The sequence below is a fragment of the Mobula hypostoma genome, chromosome 14, assembly GCF_963921235.1.
Source record: "Mobula hypostoma chromosome 14, sMobHyp1.1, whole genome shotgun sequence".
Taxonomy (NCBI): Eukaryota; Metazoa; Chordata; class Chondrichthyes; order Myliobatiformes; family Myliobatidae; genus Mobula; species Mobula hypostoma.
This window is the reverse complement of record NC_086110.1, coordinates 12,620,261-12,635,831: the sequence shown is the minus strand read 5'-3', so window position 1 is coordinate 12,635,831 and position 15,571 is coordinate 12,620,261. Positions and strand designations below refer to the sequence as shown.

The following is a 15,571-nucleotide window of genomic DNA, read 5'->3' as shown; positions in this document are numbered from 1 at the left end:
ATAGTTAAATAGTAATAGTAAAATGGAACATAGTCTATTACTATCGTCTTCGATTGAAAATCAATTAATTAAAACTAGGAGTAAATTCTGTATGTATGGTGATAAAACTGGGAAACTACTGGCTATTCAACTGAAATCGGCTTCGGTTAAAGACCAGATTGTTAAGATTCGTAAAAAAGATGGTACTCTGACAATTGATCATGATAAGATAAATAAATCCTTTCAAGAATTTTATACTTCTTGATGATTCCACTATAATGCACGAATTTTTAAAGAAATTGAATATTCCAAAATTACCACCCAATGAACGTTTAAAATTAGATGTACCTATTATGGTAGAAGAAATAAAGAATTCTATTTCCTCGATGAATTTAGGTAAAGCACCTGGTCCAGACGGTTATACAGTAGAATTTTTAAAATCCTTTTCTACTATACTTTCTCCTTGGTTATGTAGAATCTTTAAGGATGCAGTATTTATAGGTAAATTACCACAATCCTTTTATCGAGCTTCTATTTCCCTAATTCTTAAAAAAGATAAGGATCCTACTTAATATGCATCTTATAGGCCTATATCTTTGCTGAATGTGGATTCTAAGATGTTTTCTAAAATATTGGCAACAAGACTGGAGAATGTATTGCCTCAAATTATTTCTGTTGATCAGACTGGATTTGTTAAAAATCGTTAATCTCCTAATATTAAAGAAGCAGTAATGAATATTGTTTATACTTCTTCACCTAGAACTCCAGAATGCATCATCTCATTGGATGATGAGAAAGCTTTTGATAGAGTCAAATGGACATATCTGTTTAATACGTTTGAGAAATTCAATTTTAGTCCGATATTTATATCTTGGATTAAATTGATATGCCTTACTCCTTTGGCCAATTTACCAATAATTAAAGATCTCCCTTTTTTCAGTTATTCTGTGGTACTAGGCAGGGTTGCCCTCTTAGTCCATTATTATTTGATATTTTCCTGGAACTGCTAGTTATTGCTATTCGTGACTCTCCTAATATATTTGGTATTACCCGTGGGAATGAGATACATAAGTTATCACTATTTGCAGATGATTTACTATTATATTTTTCTAACCCTTGGAAATCCATTCCGGCAGTATTATCTTTACTTGCTCAGTTTAGTAGTTTTTCTGGTTATAAATGGAATCTTAGCAAGAGTGAACTTTTTCCATTAAATGTGCAGGCTTCCATTTACAGATGTTCACCATTTAGATTGATTACTGACAATTTGGGGGTTAAGAGTGCTAAGAGGCATAAGGACTTATTCAAGCTCGATTTTTTACTGTTAATTAGTCAGATTGAACAATTGCTTACTAAATGGTCCAAATTGTCTCTATCACTGATTGGCCGAATTAATGCTATTAAAATGATTATTCTACCTAAATTTTTATATCTGTTTCAAGTGGTACCAATTTTTATTCCTAAATTTTTTGTTACTATTGATTCTAAAATTTCCTCTTGGATATGGCAGAATAAAAATCCTAGGTTAAGTAGAAAATATCTACAGAAGTCCAAGAAAGATGGTGGTTTAGCATTGCCAAATTTAAAATTCTATTATTGGGCAATTAATATTTGATATTTAATATTTTGGACTCAAGATTGGGATATAATTCCAAGTCCACAATGGGTAAATCTCGAAAGTTACTCTGTACAAGGGTTTTCATCAGTTTCTATTTTAGGATCTTCACTGCCCTTTGTGTTTTCTAAATTGAATAAACAAATGGTTAATCCAATAATTAAGCACACATTACTAATATGGTTCCAATTCCGTAAAGTTTTTGGTTTGAATAAATTTATATTATCAAGTATCTAATTTTTTTTCCAACCCTCTGTTATGGATCAAGCCTTTTTGATATGGAAAATGAAGGATATAACATGTTGCCGTGATTTATTTTTGAATAACTGTTTCATGTCTTTTGAACAGTTGTCTAATAAATATAACTTACCCAGATCCCTTTTTTTTTAGATATTTACAAATAAGAAACTTTTTAAATACCTTGCTGCCTACATTTCTGATTTCATACCCAACTGATATTACGGAAAACATTTTAGGCTTAAATCCTTATCAGAAGGGATTAATAGCAATTATTTATGATATAATTATGAAAATACAGCCAGGTATATCTGATAAAATTAAAAATGAATGGGAAAGGAAACTTCAAGTTCACTTGCCTATAGAGAAATGGAAGAAAATTTTTCGGTTAGTTAGCTCTTCCTCTATGTGTGCTAAACATACGCTGATACAATTTAAAGTAGTGCATAGGGCCCACGTGTCTAAAGATAAACTAGCTCGTTTTTACTCCCATATAAATTCTGTTTGTGACAGATGTCACTCTGAGGTGGCTTCTTTGACTCATATGTTCTGGTCCTGCCCTCTCTTGGAAAAGTTTTGGAAAGATATTTTTGGTATTTCAGTGGAATAAAAGAAATTACAATGGCATGAGATGGCAACTGGCCAATACCAGCAGAAAGGATAGCAGAGTAACAATGGCTGGAGTTTCTGCAAAAAATGAGGGAAGTGCAAGACAGATATATTCCAAATAAGAAATTTTCGAATGGAAGGACAGTACCGTGATTAACAAGTGAAGCCAGAGCCAAACTAAAAGCAAAAGAGAGGGCATACAAGGAAGCCAAAGCTAGTGGGAAGATGGAGGATTGGGAAGCTTTTAAAAACTTGCAGAAGGAAACTAAGAAGGCCATTAGGAAGGAAAAGATGAATTATGAAAGGAAGCTGGCAACTAATATCAAAGAAGTACTAAAGCTTCTTTAAGTATATAAAGGGTAAAAGAGAGTTGAGGGTAGATAAAGGACTCATAGAAAATGACGCTGGAGATATTGTATTGAGAGGTGCAGAGATGGCAGAGGAGCTGAATACGTATTTTGCATCAGTCTTCACAGTGGAAGACATCTGCAGTATACTGGATATTCAAGAGTGTCAGGGAAGAGAAGTATGTGCAGTGAAAATTACGACTGAGAAGGTACTCAGGAAGCTTAATGGTCTAAGGGTGGATGAATCTGCTGGACCTGATGGAATGCACCCTCGAGTTCTGAAGAAAGTAGCTGGAGAGATTGCAGAGGCATTAACAATGATCTTTCAAGAATCAATAGATTCTGGCATTGTACCAGATGACTGGAAAACTGCAAATGTTATTCTGCTATTTAAGAAGGGTGGGAGGGAGCAGAAAGGAAACTATAGACCTGTTAGCCTGACATCAGTGATTGGGAAGTTGTTGGATCTGATTGTTAGGGATGAGATTATGGCTTACCTGGAGGCACATAACAGCTAGGCCAAAGCTAGCATGGTTTCCTGAAAGGAAAATCCTGCCTGACTAATCTACTACAATTTTTTGAAGAAGTTACAAGCAGAGCAGACAAAGGAGATGGAATAGATGTGGTGTACTTGGATTTTCAGAAGGCCTTTGACAAGGTGCTGCACATGAGGCTGTTTAGCAAGATAAGCGCCCATGGAATTGCAGGGAAATTACTAGTGTGGGTGGAGCATTGGCTGATTGGCTGAAAACAGAGGGTGGGAAGAAAGGGATCCTATTCTGGCTGGCTGCCAGTTACCAGTGGAGTTCCTCAGGGGTTGGTGTTGGGACTGCTGCTTTTTACGATGTATGTCAATGATTTGGACTACGGTATTAATGGATTTGGGGCTAACTTTGCCGATGATACAAAGATAAGTGGAGGAGCAGGTAGTGTTGAGGAAACAGAGAGCTTGCAGAGAGATTTAGATAGTTTAGGGAAATGGGCAAAGAAGTGGAAAATGAAATACAATATTGGAAAGTATATGGTCATGCACTTTGGTGGAAGAAATAAATGGGAAGACTATTATTTAGATGGAGGAGAGAATTCAAAATGCAGAGATAAAGGGACTTGGGAATCCTTGTGCAAGATACCCGAAAGGTTAAACCTCTAGATTGAGTCGGTGGTGAAGAAGGCAAAAGCAATGTTAGCATTAATTTCTAGAGGTATAGAATATAAGAGCAGAGAAGTGATGTTGAGGCTCTATAAGGCACTTGTGAGACCACACATGGAGTATTGTGTGCAGTTTTAGGCTGCTTGTTTTAGAAAGGATATACTGACATTGGAGAGGGTTCAGAGAAGATTCACGAGAATGATTCCAGGAATGAAAGGGTTATCATATGAGGAACTTCTGGCAGTTCTTGGGCTGAATTCCCCGGAGTTCAGGAGAATGACAGGGGAATCTTACAGAAACATTCCAAATGTTAAAAGGCCTGAACAGATTAGATATGGCAAAGTTATTTCCCATGGTAGGGGAGTCTAGGGCAAGAGGGCACGACTTCAGGATTGAAGGACGTCTATTTAGAACAGAGATGTGGAGAAATTACTTTAGTAAATTTGTGGAATTTGTTGCCACGAGCGGCTGTGGAGGCATTTTATTGGGTGTATTTAAGGCAGAGATAGATAAGTTCTTGATTATGCAGGGCATCAAAGGGTATGGGGAGAAGGCAGGGGAGTGGAGATGACTGGAAAAATTGGATCAGCCCATGATTGAATGGTGGAGCAGACTCGATGGACCAAATGATCTACTTCTGCTCCTATACCTTATGTTCTTATGGTCTCAGACAACCCTGTTCCAAAGTGTGAGAAGTACAGTGACTGGATAAGGATTGTTACTGGTTTTGCAATCTCAAAAGATTTGTAACAAAAGTTCAAGAATGTATCTGAGAACTGCATGGATAGCAATGATAGAATGTAGGTAGCTGTTGCTTGGTGTTGATTAGGATTGTAGATTTAGGAGGTAGTTGTTGCTTTGATTGGAAATAAGGTAGCCCAGCAGTCGGATCTATTACACAATTTCACATTCTTATTTATTCCTGTATTGTCCATGAGCAGAATGGCTAGTAACTTGGTATAACTCAGTAACGTTATGAGGATAGGTGGCATGAGCAAGTAGTTACTTGATAAAAGTGTAGAAGATGATAAAGAGGCATTCATCAAGTGGATAGCCAGAGACTTCTTCCCAGGGCAGAAATCACTTATACGAGGGGGCATAATTTTAAGGTCAGAACATCAGCATGGGCCAAAGGGCTTGTACTATGCTTTAATGTTCTCTGTTCTAACCCTACAGAACCCCTGAAAGTATCTTTGAGGTGATTAATTTAGCAGTTTTATTTCCTCCACTGCCTTGGCAATTAGCTTTGTTGCTCTCATTTCATATTAATTCATTAACTACATGTAATGTTCTTTGCAACTGTGCTTTACACTACTCTACATGGTACAAGTATTGATTGTGATAACTGATTTTTATATCTCCTTGGTCTTGTGTTGTATTTATTGGATTGTTTTATTTCAGGAGAAAAGGAGTTCATTGTGCTAAGTAAGAGTAAATGTGTCAAAGAGCTGCAAATGTGTCATTGCCATTCATGATCCTAAGGGATTGGACAGGCTAGATGCGGGAAGATTGTTCCCGATGTTGGGGAGGTCCAGAACGAGGGGTCACAGTTTGAGGATAAAGGGGAAGCCTTTTAGGACCGAGATTAGGAAAAACTTCTTCACACAGAGGGTGGTGAATCTGTGGAATTCTCTGCCACAGCAAACTGTTGAGGCCAGTTCATTGGCTATGTTTAAGAGGGAGTTAGATATGGCCCTTGTGGCTACAGGGGTCAGGGGGTATGGAGGGAAGGCTGGGTTCTGAGTTGGATGATCAGCCATGATCATAATAAATGGCGGTGCAGGCTCGAAGGGCCGAATGGCCTACTCCTGCACCTATTTTCTATGTTTCTATGATAATTGTGATCATTAACCAAATGTGTATTTGATAGATTGATGCACGCAGTGACCGTACTGGTGAAGTCATCTTTAAAGATAACTTTAGCTCCTCTATTGCTGGAATTGTGGAGGAAGATTACAGGATGGATGGACAGACACAGCTAATCTGCTGCTCAACAGAAGGAGAAGGTAAATAAAGCTTACTTTTTTTTCCTGTAGTATGTCTTTGGACCAGTGATTTGGCATGAATCATAATGTAAGTTTTGAAAGGGAGTAACTGAAAGAGAAAAGTAATTGTTTAAGAGCAAAAAGTTGGGTCTCCCTGGTAGATCAGAAGGAGTGCATTTGAATTCCCAAACTGTCCTGAGTTTGTTCGTTCCAAAGTACTGCTGATTCTAGGACAGCAGTGAATGAGGGAACTGTATGGTACAGAAAGAGTTTCTTTCCCTTTTAATTGTTGTAGTCTTAAAAAGAGCTGTTTGGAATAAATCCATTTTCCATCTCTCAATCCATTGCCCTTTTTGGTTATAGTTAACTTGAAAGTCTGCCATCCTTTCATGTGGAAACTTTCATATTCTTGCCATTCCTGTGTAAAAATTATTTTCTTCAACTTCCATATAATTATTCTGTCAGTCCTTCTACTTTAAACTGATGCTGTGTAGTTTATGATCTTGTCTGAGGGAAAGGCTTTCCTGTCTGCCCCAAACCTTTTGTGTACTGTGATGACCAAATACAGTAAACAGTACTCTAGCTGTGTGTTTTATACAGTTCAAGTAAGTCCTCCATGTTCTCAGGTGATGAAGCATGTCATGTATACTTTCCTAACATTACCTATCATGCTTGCAAGAAGAAGTGGACCTACACTCTAAGGTCGTTCTTCAGTTTTACACTTCAGTGTACAGTTTATTGGTACACTTGCCAGTTCAGTCTCTCCAAATGCATTACCTCATGCTTTTTCAGAATGATTCCTGCAGAAAAATCTCAGCCTGAAACATCAACTGTTTATTGATTTCCATTGATGTTGCCTGATCTGCTGAGTTTCTCCAGCATTTTGTGTGTGTGTGTGTGTGTGTGTGTGTGTGTGTGTGTGTGTGTGTGTTGTTCTAAGTTTCTAGCATCTGTATATCTTGTGTTTATATTTTCAGAATGAATCCTGTTTGTCATCTTTATGCTCACATGACACTTCATTAATCGTTTCCTGCAAGTTGCATCTTCTTTTCTTGCTATCAATTACCACGACCTATTTCTGTATCATTTACAAACATTGTTATCATAACATACACAGAATGCTGAAGGAACTCAGAAGGTCAGGCAGCATCAATGCAAAGGAATAAAAAGTCAACATTTCTGGTCAAAACACTTCATTAGAATTGTTATCATAACCCCTATATACAAGTCTAAATTAGTGTAATCATAAGGAAAAGATGAGGAGTCCTATACAGACTCCTGCAGATTCCAATTGCGTAGAAAACTCAGATAACACTGTTAATAATTTCCTTTTTGTTTACTACTCATGTACCAATTGAATATGCTGCTTGTCTTTGTGTTCTCAGAGATTCACATTGCTCTTCAGTCTGCCTTGTGGTATCCTATCAAAGGCTTCCTAAAACCATAGAAACTTAACCTAATGCAGTAACTTCATTTATCTTACCTGCAATTGTTTCAAAAATTCTAATTAATCTGACATGATGTTCCTTTACTAAATCTGTGTATTTTTTAACCTGCCCCTTTTAACATGTTATAATATTCTCAAAATGTGTTTTTCTCTACAAAGGTGCCCAATTCCAATGTTAGACACAATGGGCTGTGATTATTCAGTTTGTTCCTTTTAACCAGGCCAATGATTTATTTACTTTTGACTTAGGCTACGTCCACACTAGACCGGGTAAATCCATAACTGAAGCTTTTTGTCTTCGTTTTGACCCTCCGTCCACACTGAAACAGCATTTTCCTCCCCCAAAAACGGAGCTTTACAGAAACGCTCTCCAGAGTGAATAAATCTGAAAACGCCTAATAGCCGGCGTAGTGTGTATGGGGTAACCGGCTATTTCTAAAAACGCTGTCATGACGTGCCGGAACAGATGGTGGTGGCAGCGCAGCATTTCATTGTTTTCTTGAACGCAACCTCCAACACCACAACAACAACGGTAGACGGCTTCATGCGTGTGTTGTTTACTTTATTGTCTACATTAATAGCTGGTTTGGAGTTAAACATAGCTACCTACCACGTACAGGCAGCATATCTACATACAAAAAGGCGTTGTTTGTGCTCACAGTTGCTGTGCAATGGATCTGCACAACGTCAACGTCGGTATCAACTGTATAAAGACCGGCGGTTTTGGAGACAACCTGGCTGAACCAGTGCGTGGTGGGAACGGAAATAGAATACCGCCTTCTCTTCGGTTGTTTTCTGTAGACGTGTCCTGCGCATGCCCAGTAGGAGGAGATAGTCATAGTCATACTTTATTGATCCTGAGGGAAATTGGTTTTCGTTACACTTGCACCAACCAAGAATAGAGTATAAATATAGCAATATAAAACCATACATAATTAAATAGTAATATGTAAATTATGCCAGGAAATAAGTCCAGGACCAGCCTATTGGCTCAGGGTGTCTGACCCTCCAAGGGAGGAGTTGTAAAGTTTGATGGCCACAGGCAGGAATGACTTCCTATGACGCTCTGTGCTGCATCTCAGTGGAATGAGTCTCTGGCTGAATGTGCCCACCCAGTACATTATGTAGTGGATGGGAGACATTGACCAAGATGGCATGCAACTTGGACAGCATCCTCTTTTCAGACACCACCGTGAGAGAGTCCAGTTCCATCCCCACAACATCACTGGCCTTACGGATGAGTTTGTTGATTCTTTACCCTCAGTTACCCTCAGCCTGCTGCCCCAGCACACAACAGCAAACATGATAGCACTGGCCACCACAGACTCGTAGAACATCCTCAGCATCGTCCGGCAGATGTTAAAGGACCTCAGTCTCCTCAGGAAATAGAGACGGCTCTGACCCTTCTTGTAGACAGCTTCACTGTTCTTTGACCAGTCCAGTTAATTGTCAATTCGTATCCCCAGGTATTTGTAATCCTCCACCATGTCCACACTGACCCCCTGGATGGAAACAGGGGTCACCGGTACTTTAGCTCTCCTCAGATCTACCACCAGCTCCTTACTCTTTTTCACATTAAGCTGCAGATAATTCTGCTCACACCATGTGACAAAGTTTCCTACCGTAGCCCTGTACTCAGCCTCATCTCCCTTGCTGATGCATCCAACTATGACAGAGTCATCTGAAAACTTCTGAAGATGACAAGACTCTGTGCAGTAGTTGAAGTCCGAGGTGTAAGTGGTGAAGAGAAAGGGAGACAAGACAGTACCCTGTGGAGCCCCAGTGCTGCTGATCATTCTGTCGGACACACAGTGTTGCAAGCACACGTACTGTGGCCTGCCAGTCAGGTAATCAAGAATCCATGATACCAGGGAAGCATCCACCTGCATCGCTGTTAGCTTCTCCTCCAGCAGAGCAGGGCGGATGGTGTTGAACGCACTGGAGGTCAAAAACCATGACCCTCACAGTGCTCGCTGGCTTGTCCAGGTGGGCGTAGATACGGTTCAGCAGGTAGACAATGGCATCCTCAACTCCTAGTCGGGGCTGGTAGGCGAACTGGAGGGGATCTAAATGTGGCCTGACCATAGGCCGGAGCAGCTCCAGAACAAGTCTCTCCAGGGTCTTCATGATGTGGGAGGTCAATGCCACCGGTCTGTAGTCATTGAGGCCACTGGGGCCCGGCGTCTTCGGCACAGGGACGAGGCAGGACATCTTCCACAGTACAGGAACCCTCCGGAGCCTCAGGCTCAGGGTGAATACATGGCAAAGTACTCCACATAGCTGAGGGGCACAGGCTTTGAGCACCCTGGTACTGACACCATCCGGTCCTGCAGCCTTGCTTGGGTTGAGACGTTTCAGCTGTCTTCTCACCTGTTCAGCTATGAAGCCCACCATGTTGGTTTCGTGTGGGGAAGGAGTATAGTCATGAGAGCAGGGTGGGGGACTGTGAGGAGGGGTAGGAGGGGAGAGTGTTGGTTGGGAGCCGACAACAGATGGCTCATGTGGGTGATGGGCAGGGGCCACAATGTCAAATCTGTTAAAGAACAGGTTAAGTTCATTGGCCCTGTCCACACTGCCTTCCGCTCCTCTGTTGCAAGTTTGCCGGAACCCAGTGATGGTCCTCATCCCCCTCCAGACCTCTCTCACGTTGTTCTCTTTTCAGACACCACCATCAGAGAGTCCAGTTCCATCCCCACACCATCACTGGCCTTACGAATGAGTTTGTTGTTTCTGTTGGCATCTGCTACCCTCAGCCTGCTGCCCCAGCACACAACAGCAAACATGATAGCCCAAATACCTGTTTTAATGTGGACAGAGGTATTTTCAAAAATGCCTGGTGTGGATGCCAATTGTTTTTACAATTAAATTGGATAGATATATGGACAGGAAAGGAATGGAGGGTTATGGGCTGAGTGCAGGTTGGTGGGACGAGGTGAGAGTAAGAGTTCGGCACGGACTAGAAGGGCTGTTTCTGTGCTGTAATTGTTGTATGGTTATATATGAAGAATACCCATGGGTGAGATCTGCATTTCTAGAGCAATGGAATCGCTGTGTAAATTATTTGTCCTCTGTTCTGTAGTTCGAGGCTACCTGCCTGCCAGCCGGGAGATGAAAGGAAATCTGATGGACAGCAATGCAGAACAAGATTTAATTCGTGAACTGAGCCAACGCAAACAGAATCTATTGCTTGAGCTGCGTAACTATGAGGAAAATTCAAAGGTTGGTTTGTCAGCAAATGTGGTTATAGTAGTTGATGGTGCCAATTCCTCAGGTATCTAATAACTGTTGTAAATTGTTAGGATCGTGGACTGATAATATTTTCTTGCATCATACAAGGTCAATCATTTTGCCGAGTCTAAGTTGACTGTTGTGCATTCTGATCCATTTCTTTTCCTCATTTATATCCCAATAATTCACACATCAATTCTCCACTACAATCCCCCCCCACCCACACACACACACCCTTCATTGATTTAACTGCCATCCATTTGCACCAGGCATAATTTACAGGAACTAATTAACCTGTATGTTTTTAGGTGTTGGAGGAAACAACAGCATCCAGGGCAAATCTATGTGTCATGGGGCAAACACACAGACTCCACACTGATAGCTAGTGAAGTCAGGAATGAACCAGGCTCACTGAGAGCTCGGTGTCAGCAGAACACTGTGCTGCCCACATCAGTGCTACTGGTCTGCTAACTTCACTCAAGTTATGAACATGGTAGAAAAATAAGCTTGTCTTTGATTTTCATTTTGCTTATTTCCAGGTTGCAATATATAAAGCATTTATCCCTGCCAATGAAGTGTATGGTAATATTAAAATCATGGTCTAAAACAGGGGTAGGCAACCTATGGCCTGCGGGCCACATCCGGCCCGTGAGCAAATATTGGTATACTATGCTTATCCGGCCCGCGAGCGATTTTTTTCCTTATTCTGAGTGTTTCACGCGACCACACTAATGGACATGCATGGCGTTTTGTTACACTGGCCCCAGGTTCCGTTTTATTCCAAACCAAACACTGGTATATATGAATGACGGGAAAGCAGACTACCTTATTATTATGTATTAGATACTCTCCGTGCATGTGCAGGTTTTCAGATGGGATCGTTCAAATTTGTAAACAGAAACTGCGTCACTGTGTTTTAACAAGAAATCCATGCTAAGTATCCAGATATTTACATGTGCTATGATACGTGTTGAATAACTTGCATTTCGAAATAAAATCAGGGACGCAGCTCGAGCGAGAAGATGGCGTCGCGGGGAACTAACAATGGCTTCCTGTCCAAATGGAAGATTGATGACAAACCAATTAAGATTGACAAGTGGGATGGTGCGGCTGTGAAAAATGCCCTGGATGACACTGCCAAAAAGGTTCTTCTGGAAAAGTACGGATATGATGAGAATTATGGTCTCATAGATGGTCGCCTTCTCATATGCACAATCTCCTGCCTCTTTGCAATAGTTGCCCTGATCTGGGACTATTTGCACCCTTTTCCAGAGTCAAAATAATTCCAATGGCAATGAATGCAAAATGCAGGAAGGTAGACACTGAGTGCCGAAATTTCCAAGGTGCTTGGACACTAGATTACTTCTTCATCGAGCAAGCTGGGAAACCAGTTTGTCGATTCTGCAGGGAGCGCTCATGGAGTGAGGTCGTCTCTCTGGCTTCGCTCCATTCCCGTTATCCTTTTTAACCTATGATCTCCTTGATTTAATCAACTTTAAGTACACCAGAAGACTTACTTTATCTCTCTCACTTACTGATTAATTGATTTCCTTTTGTCAACTGCAACTTTTGAGCTTAAAGAAATGAGTACGAGATCTAAAACCAAAGATGGGAAAGACGCTGATGGGAACGGAGGAAAGAAGAAAGGTGACTCTAAACAAACGGAATTAACTTACGAAGTTATGATGAAGTGTTTGGAGGAAATGTTTGAGCAGCATCGGATAAAATTATCTGAAAGTTTAACTGCTCAATTTGAACAACATCATCAAAGCCTCAATGAAGATTTAAAATCAATCACGGATTCTTTGAGATTCCTGAAATCTGATGTTCAAAAACACGATGCAAAAATTTCTGAGCTGGATACTAAATCTCAGAAGACGGATACAAAAGTTGAGATCTTAGAGAAGAATCTAGCTTCGACTACTAAACAGCTCCAACAACTTAAATCCAAAGTTATTGATCTTGAGAATCGATCGAGAAGACAAAATTTACGTTTAATTGGCTTACCCGAGGACGTTGAGGTTGGAGATCCTGCAATATTCTTTGCTCAACTTTTAAAGGATTTGTTCGGTTCAGTTTTTCCCAACGATCCTCCATTACTCGACCGCGCCCATCGTATACCGTGGATAAAGTCGGCAGCGGCTGTTTCCAAACCCAGACCAGTTATTCTTCGTTTCCATTATGTTAATGTTAAAGAACAACTTCTCCAGACTGCTCGTCGACAAGGGATGATCAAGTATCGTTAGCATTCCTTCAGGATAGTTCAAGACTACAGTCCTGAAGTGATGAAGGAACGACTGACTTTTAAGCCTTTAATGTCGGAATGCTATCAAAAAAATCTCAAACCGGCACTATTGTACCCTGCACGACTCAGAATCTCTCTTCCCGATGGAAATCGTCGTGTCTTCCATTCTACAACTGCCGCTCGAAGCTTTTTGGATGATAACTTCCCATCTGATACAGACACCCTCTCTTAATTTGTGTCTGGTGCTTCCAGCACCAATTTTTTTTCTCTCTGTTGATTTTCTTCAAAATAAACCTTCTACTACTGTGCGATGAAGGTTTTTTTCAGTCTAAGATTTTTGTTCTTTGTTTATTACTATAGTGATTATTCTATAACTTATATAGAATATTTATCTCCTGTGAATAACATCATTTTCCCTTAGTTAACCTTTTGTTTTAACTTTTCCTTTTTCGTTATTACTAATGATCCGATCCGACGGTCATTTGTAGTTATATGTTTCCTATTTTTGGTTTTCGCATAATTAAAATGGCGACTTCTCTTTCTTTTTGTATAATCTCCTTTGTTTTTTTTCGGGACGCCATGCTGTTATGCTTCTTCTTCCCATAACCTATTTTTCTTCTTTTGGAAGCGATTTTTTATTTACTTGCTTATAATTAACTAATTATATGTACTGATACTATTTTTTTTATTTCATATATTTTAGTAATTTTTACTATGTGGACTAATTTACTAACAACATACATCAAAGTTGCTGGTGAACGCAGCAGGCCAGGCAGCATCTATAGGAAGAGGTGCAGTCGACGTTTCAGGCCGAGACCCTTCGTCAGGACTGTTACTATACTGTTTATTTTTCACATATATTAGTCTTCGGGCGGTCACCTATTTAACATATATTTTTGGAGTTGCCCCCTGCAAAAATGGGGTTAAAGTTAGTATTAGTTAGTGCTTTCTTCAGCCTTATCTGGTTAAGTTCGGGGTTCTGCTTGGGGTTGGTGGAGGGGGTTGTCTTTTTCTTTTCTAATTTTTTCTATTGGGCTGATTCAGAACTACAAAGATGTTCGCAGTGTCGAGATTTCCGGTTCTCTCTAATCATGTATTCCTCTTCCAATTTCATGAGCACACGTTATAGTTAACCCCTTACTTACCACAGGGTTAATTTTCAGTTATGGCTCATACTATTAATTTTGTCTCTTGGAATACAAATGGTTTAAACCATCCAATAAAACAGAAAAAGATTTTCAAAGTGTTCCAAAGACTGAATGCTCATATTATTTTTGCACAAGAGACTCGTAAGGAAAGAGGACAATCAACGCTTCTTTAAGTTTTGGAAGGAAAACAATACCACTCAAATGCTCAGGCCAAAATTAAAGGCTTTTCAATTTTTATTGATCCTTCAATTACATTTATTCATCAAGACATTATTTCAGATCGTAATGGCAGATTTCTGTTAATTACTGGGGTACTTTTTAATAAAAAGGTCGCTATGGTTAATGTTTACGCTCCGAATGTGGATTATCCTGAATTCGTTAAACACTTACTCACTTCCTTTCCTAATTTAAATGAGTATATGTTGATAATGGGCGGTGATTTTAATTTATGTTTGAATCCCATGTTGGACAGATCCATAGGTAGTCCGGCTTTACCGAATAAGTCGGCTACTATTATTAACTCTTTTATGTTGGATTCTGGGATTTCAGAAATTTGGAGATTTCTTAATCCAAATGATAAGGAATTCTCCTTTTTTTCACATGTACATCGTTCTTTTTCCCGAATTGATTATTTCCTGATTGACCCTCGTTTGATTCCATATGTAGTTGATTGTAATTATGACGTTATTGCTATTTCAGATCATGCTCCAATGAAATTTTCCATCAAGTTAATGAATACCTTTTGTACTAGCAGACAATAGCGATTTAACCCTATTTTGCTTCAAGATCAGGACTTTGTCAAATTTATAAAGGAGCAGATTGATTTCTTCTTTTCAACTAATACTACGGAAGAAGTTTCCAACGGAACTGTTTGGGACGCCTTTAAAGCTTATATCCGTGGTCAGATTATTTCCTATTCGGCTGGTTTGAAAAGACGTATTAACAATGAAATACTTCTGTTGGTTGATAAAATTAAAGAAGTCGATAAAAAATATGCTATTTCTCCCAGTAAGGAACTGTACAAACACAGAGTTGAACTCCAATTGGAACATAGCTTATTATTAACATCCTCGATCAAAAAGCAATTAATGAAACTAGAAGTGATTTTTATATTCATAGCGATAAATTGGGTAAATTACTGGCTAAACAATTGAAATTTGATTCGGTTAAACATCAAATTACTAAGATTTGCAAACAGGATGATACTTTCACAGTTGATCATGTTGGGATAAACCAAACCTTTCAAGAATTTTATACCTCTCTATATCACTCTGATTTTCCTCATGATTCTAATATCATGCATGATTTTTTAAGTAAATTGAGTTTTCCGAAACTATCACCCGAAGATTGCCTATCATTAGAAACTTCCATTTCAGAGGAAGAAATAATAACTGCAATCTCATCATTGAATTCCGGTAAAGCACCCGATCCGGATGGGTTTACAGTGGAATTTAAAATTTTTTTTTTCTCCATTCTTTCTTCTAAGTTGTCTAGAATATTCAAGGAAGCAATCAGTTTAGGTAAATTACCACAATCGTTTTATGAAGCCTCTATTTCCTTAATTCTTAAAAAGAATAAAGA

At 39.4% G+C, this 15,571-nt stretch overlaps 1 protein-coding gene across 1 annotated transcript in view; it reads left to right on the top strand.

The window, feature by feature from the left end:
* The window catches only part of bbs2 (Bardet-Biedl syndrome 2), a 126,787-nt gene that overhangs the window by 65,343 nt on the left and 45,873 nt on the right, over positions 1–15,571 (top strand). Inside the window, exons 9-10 of the mRNA XM_063066684.1 lie at positions 5,808–5,943; positions 10,449–10,588. Of these exons, the coding sequence (XP_062922754.1) occupies positions 5,808–5,943; positions 10,449–10,588 (276 nt within the window). The remainder of the gene's footprint in view (positions 1–5,807; positions 5,944–10,448; positions 10,589–15,571) is intronic.